General features: G+C 48.3%; 1 protein-coding gene across 2 annotated transcripts in view; it reads left to right on the top strand.

Moving 5' to 3' along the window:
- MFSD2A (MFSD2 lysolipid transporter A, lysophospholipid) overlaps positions 1–4,843 on the top strand; it is a 35,114-nt gene extending 30,271 nt beyond the window's left edge. For both annotated transcript variants that reach the window (XM_069068034.1, XM_069068035.1), the window contains exons 10-14: positions 888–971; positions 1,194–1,306; positions 2,273–2,416; positions 2,563–2,739; positions 4,273–4,843. In XM_069068034.1, the coding sequence (XP_068924135.1) occupies positions 888–971; positions 1,194–1,306; positions 2,273–2,416; positions 2,563–2,739; positions 4,273–4,336 (582 nt within the window). In that variant the 3' untranslated portion in view covers positions 4,337–4,843. The remainder of the gene's footprint in view (positions 1–887; positions 972–1,193; positions 1,307–2,272; positions 2,417–2,562; positions 2,740–4,272) is intronic.
- Positions 4,844–6,064: the final 1,221 nt, after the last annotated feature.

Consider the following 6,064-nt stretch of genomic DNA (forward strand, 5'->3'; position numbering starts at 1 on the left):
TGTGTGTGTGTGTGTGTGTGTGTGTGTGTGTGTGTGTGTGTGTGTGTGTTCATCTGTGTTCTAGGGCCGGTGATTTGGGGTGAGGGGAGGAAGAGAGGAGACCCAGGCATAAGCACCCAGATGTATCTAAATAATTAATCTTGTTTCTGTAGTACTTTATGAAAAGTTTTATTTTTGTTTTCCCATAATATCCCTATGAGATTATGTATATAGGTAATACTAACTCATTTTATGACCAGAGAAATAGAGGCTAGGAAAACGTAGCTGGTTCTATAGCCTAGATATGACTACCCCAGGGTTATGCCCCCATGAACTGGGCCACAACACTCTTAGGGGGTGTGGAGATGCATCTTTTTGGTAGAAGGTGGGGAGGGAGCTTATAGGCAAATATATCTGAGTTGACAGGGCAAATGCATTTTCTTAGCTTAATTTAATAGATTATACAGTGATGATGGGCAACTTTATCCCCTCCTCTGACCCCAGTCTGTTTCCTCTGTAAAATTCAGGTGCTTCAAGGAGTTTATAGGCAGGCCTGAATACTGGAGAGATCTGGGTCTGAATTCTGGCTCTGACACTTAATGACTCTGTGACTTTAGAAGAGTCCCTTCCCTGATTTGGGCCTCAGTTTCCTCATCTGTAAAATGGGACCTGCAGTACCAACTTCACATGAGGGATTCTGAACTATAAAGTGCTGCTATAGGAAAGTGAGCTGGGATTACTATTAGCCTGGACCCTGCCCCACTTCTCCCAAATCAGTGGAGGTCCCAGCTCTCTCCTGACTTTTCCTTCCTTACCTGCGAGTACATGTATGCCAAGAGGACGTGTGGGCTTCTGGCTCAGGAGCCACCCTTGGCTCACCCTGCATTTGTCTTTCCCCCTGCCTGCAGCTCTCAGCCACCCTTACCATCCCCATCTGGCAATGGTTCCTAACTCGGTTTGGAAAGAAGACAGCCGTGTACCTTGGGATCTCGGTAAGTGAGGGGGACAGTGACGGAAAGCCTGGATGTATGACAGGGAGCAGAGCAGGCTGCCTGGGGGAAGTGGCAGCCAAGTTGGGCTTTAAATAATGGTAGCAGCTCAGTGGGGACCTAGGGAACAGAATGTGCCAAAATGGGGAGTAGGTAGGTGGGTGCTGGGAGTATGGTGAGGGAGGCATTGGACTGTGCTCACTGACCCGAACTCTCCATCCCCAGTCTGCTGTTCCCTTCCTCATCTTGGTCGCCCTGATGGAGAGTAACCTCATCGTCACCTATGTGGTGGCAGTGGCCGCTGGCGTCAGTGTGGCTGCTGCTTTCCTCCTGCCTTGGTAAGTCAGAATTCCAGGGGTGCTTGAAAGGAGCCCAGTTAGGGGCAACTAGGTGGCTCAGTGAATAGAGCACCAGGCCTGGAGTCAGAAGGATCTGAGTTCAAATCTAGCCTCAGACACTTAATACTTACTAGCTGTGTGACCTTGGGCAAGTCACTTAACCCCAATTGTCCTGCCTTCCCCCCTCCAAAAAGACAATAAATTAAATTAAATTAAATTACAAAAAAAGAAAGAAGGACAGTTAACATAACAGTGTGGCCTAAAGCAAATCATTGAACCTCCCTGGGTCTCAGTTTCTATTTCAATAAAATGGGAGTTTACACTAGATGCTCTCTAAGAACCCTTCCAGTTCTAAATCTATATATTAATGATTGGTCTATCCATCCACATGAGCCTTTGCTCCCTTTTCTGTGAAATGGGAGGGAAGAAATTGAGTCATGTCTCATAGCTCTCTGAGGTCCCTTCTAACTCTCAACATATGGTTCTCTGTGATTCCCCTTGCTCCCATCCCCAGGCTTAACTGCCTTAACAGGTAAAAGGAAAGGCCTTGAAGGTGAGGGGTAATATTAGGTTGGATGGTGGGTAAGGTGAGGTCCCTGTAAACTTCCACATCTGACATTCTGTGAATTTGTTAACACAATCTCTGCATAAGAAAAGAGAGTATTCTGTAGCCCTCCACCCCAGCCTCCTAAAAAGGCCTTTCTTCTTCTGTGGGCCTCATTTTCCTTTCCTGTAAAATAAAAGATCTGTACTAGATACAGTGGAAACCTTGCTGAACTCTGGAGACCTGAGTTCAAGAAGTCCATGCCACGTACTGGCTATGTAAGCTTGGGCAAAGTCCCTCCTGGGCCTCACATTCCTCACTCTGACAGCTTGGAGATTTTAGAGCTGTTGCTAAAAAAGTCATTTGTAAACCTCCGGTTGGTATTGCAGTGCGAATCGCGGCTGTTCTCATTGTCCTTATAGGTCCATGCTACCCGATGTGATTGATGACTTCCATCTAAAGCAGCCCAATGCCAGGGGGCATGAGCCCATTTTCTTTTCCTTCTACGTTTTCTTCACCAAATTTGCCTCCGGCGTCTCCCTGGGCATCTCCACTCTCAGCCTCGAGTGAGTGAGTGAATCCCTGGGGTGACTGGCTGAGGCTCCCTTCCTGGGGGAGGGCAGTTGGGAGGTGGGGCTGAGCCAGGCCAGAAGAGCTCTCAGCATTTACCCTTCCCTTACCTCCCTCTTGCCCCACCCCCCTCCTTTTCCAGTTTTGCAGGCTATCTGACTAGGGGTTGCTCCCAGCCCGAGGCCGTCAAGTTCACTCTGAAGATTCTGGTCACTGTTGTCCCCATTGGCCTCATCCTTTTGGGTCTATTTCTCTTCAAGCTGTATCCCATTGATGAGGAGAAACGTCGAGAGAACAAGAAGGCCCTGCAGGTGATCAGGTAAGACCCTGCAGTGGTGGGTGGGTTGACCCTGGGCAGCCATGGACAGCTGGGGGAGCAAGGAGGGTAGGGGGTGGCTAGAGGACAAGTCTAAAGAGAAGAACAGGGGCAGCTAGGTGGCTCAGTGAATAGAGCACCTGCCCTGGAGTCAGGAGGACCTGAATTCAAATCTGGCCTCAGACACTGAACACTTACTAGCCTGTGACCTTGGGCAAGTCCCTTAACCCCAATTGCCCTGCCTTCCTCCCTCTAAAAAGCTAAAAAAAAATTTAAAGAGAAGAACAACATCCATTGTTCTGGCACTTTGAAGTTTCCAAAGCTGCTTTTCTTTTTCTTTTTCTTTTTTTTGAGGAGCAATTGTGGTTAAGTGACTTGCCCAAAGTCACACAGCTAGTTTTTTTGTGTTAAGTGTTGGAGGCCGGATTTGAACTCAGGTCCTCCTGACTCCAGGGCTGGTGCTCTATGCACTGTACCACCTAACCAGCCGCCCCTTTCTCTTTCTTCTTAGGACCAAGCTTGTTCATAATGATTATATATTTACTTAGGGAAAGATTTGTTGTTGTTGTTGTCATTGTTACGTCTATCCCATTGTTATAGTCTTTTTTTTTATTTTTGGAGAGGGGAGGACAGGGCAATTGGGGTTAAGTGACTTGCCCAAGGTCACATGGCTAGTAAGTCTTAAGTGCCTGAAGCTGAATTTGAACTCAGGTCCTCCTGATTCCAGGGCTGGTGCTCTATTCACTGTGCCATCTAGCTGCCCTATTATAGTCTTTATGTATGTATACATTGTTTTCCTGGTTCTGCTGATTTCAGTTTGTATCAGTTCAAGTCTTCCCACACTCAACAAAAACTGATACTTATTGACTCTTTGCTTAAAGCTGGAGAGATACCAAATTTAGGTGCATGGCCCTGGGCCTCGGGGAGATTACAGCCATGTGTGTGGATAAAACACCAATAAACTAATTGTACTATGCAGTATTACATGTTAAAGTACATTAGTGAGCTACCGAGAGATATAGGGGATGTGAGGGGACAGTCCTTAAATGCCAAGGCAGTCTTCCTGGTGGAAGAACTGAATTAGGTTCAAAGGAATGTCTGGAAACCAACAGATGAAGAGGGGTAGGAGGACATTCTAGGTGCAGAGAACTGAGTGATCAAAGAATACTGAGGCATCCGAGTGCTGGGCACTGAAGGGATAAAAAGTAGCTGGGTCTTGCAGGAAGAGAGAATGTAGACAGGGGAGAGAAGTATGGCTAGGCTGGAGAGGGAAAGCAGCACCAGCCTGTAGTGGGCCTCCAGTGCCAGATAAAGGCACAGATATCCTCCACACACACAGACACTTGCTGAGTCTCCAGCTTCTGGGGACAGGGACCATCCTTCTCTTGGCCTCATCTGTCTGGAGTCAGCCTAGGTGGTAGTAGGTGGCCAGTCCTCATGGCCAACGACATATTTCTTGGAAGGAGAGGTGGGGCCGGGAGCACTGGGGACATTTTCTAAGATCCCCCACCTCACTGTCCTCTCCTGGCCCTACAGGGAAGAAGCAGGAAGCTCGGGCTGCTCTGACACGGATTCCACAGAGCTGGCCAGCATCCTCTAGGAACACGTGATGCAGCCCGGAGGCCCACATCCCGCTCCTTAGGCTTCCCTGAGGAGTCCGACTGGCCCAGGCCAAGAGCATGAACTCAGGGCCGAAAATCAGGCCCACCTGTAACCAGGCCACCCTAGGGGGTCATCTGGTCTCTCGGTCCCCAGGGGCCTCTAAAGGACAAGGAGTGAACACACTGCAGAGACTACTGAATGCACTTGCTCCCCACTGGCACTCCCAAAGCTGGGCCCTCTCTCCAAAGGAAAGAGGCCCCCAGCCAGACTGAGCAGCCCCAGCAGGGCTGTGACTGCAACTGCCCAGAGACTGATCCTTTCCTGGGACCCCAGACACTAATGTAGAGAGAAGTTTTATAAAGAACCTAATTAATAACTTAATGACTGTGTACATATGAAATGTTCCCCTTTTTGTATATGTCTGTTTGAAAAACTAGCTGCCTCGGTGCTATTAATATTATTAATTTACACAGAAAAGTTGGATAAATGGTAACAGATTTTCAGACTTGTTTCTTTTGGTGTTGTTTTATAATTTGTTTTTACACTGCATTGTATAACAGAGCCTGGATTCTGGGTGGAGTGTGTGTGTGGGGGTGGGGGGTGGTATGAAAGAGAGACAGAGACAAGAGAAAGACAAGAGAGACAGACAGACAAAAGATGAGAGAGACTGAGAGAGCGAGAAAGGGAGGAATGGAGAAAGAGAGAGAGGGGGAGAGAGAGAGAGGGAGAGACAGAGATGAGAGAGAGACAGACAGACAAGAGATGAGAGAGACTGAGAGAGAGAGAGAGAGAGAGAGAGAGAGAGAGAGAGACAAGAGATGAGAGACATGAGAGAGAGGAGAGAAAGAGAGAGACAGACAAGAGAAAGATGAGAGACAGAGAGATGAGAGAGAGAGAGGGAGGGAGGGAGAGAGAGAGGGAAAAAGGAGGAAGGGAGAGAGAGAGGGAAAAGGGAGGAAGGGAGAGAGATAGAGAGGGGGGGAGAGAGGGGGAAAGGGAGGAAGGGAGAGAGAGAGATGAGAGAGAGGAGAGAAAGAGAGACAGACAAGAGAAAGATGAGAGACAGAAATGAGAGAGAGACAGACAGACAAGAGATGAGAGAAACAGAGAGAGAGAGAGAGAGAGGGAGGGAGACAAGAGATAAGAGATATAAGAGAGAGGAGAGAAAGAGACAGACAAGAGAAAGATGAGAGACAGAGACAAGAGATGAGAGAGAGAGGAAGGGAGAGGGAGAGAGCTTCAGTCTGTGGCACTGTATGAAACAACTTTGGTCTGGGACCTCTGTGTGCATGTGACTGAGCCTTGATTTCTTTCCCATCTTAGAAGGTCTTTGGTCTGTCTCAGATCCCATCCTGAGCAGTCCAGCAGACCTCTCTGATTTGTTATCAGGGTCTTCACACATCTCCCTCCAGGGCCCTCAGCAGCCAGCCCTCCTCATCTCTTCTTCAGGCTGTTACTGAGTGGTCAGAGCTGCCAAGCCCCAGGGCTCCAGGATATCCTTCCCTGGAGGATAAGCAGCTGCTTCCTCTTCAGGGGTTACACTCCCCTTCTGCCTGGTTTTCACCTTAAGGTGCTTTGTTGTTGTTTTTGAGGACTGCTTCATTCTTTCTGATCCTCTGGAGTGTGTACAGGCCTTCCTGAAGCCTCTTTATCTTCTTTGCTAGAAGGAGACCAGCTTATACTTTGTGAATAGACACTTAGGGTCCGACTGTGACAAAAGTGCAAA

The sequence above is a fragment of the Petaurus breviceps genome, unplaced genomic scaffold (genome assembly GCF_028583685.1).
Source record: "Petaurus breviceps papuanus isolate PSGF00001 unplaced genomic scaffold, PetGlider_PUasm1.0 90760, whole genome shotgun sequence".
NCBI lineage: Eukaryota > Metazoa > Chordata > Mammalia > Diprotodontia > Petauridae > Petaurus > Petaurus breviceps.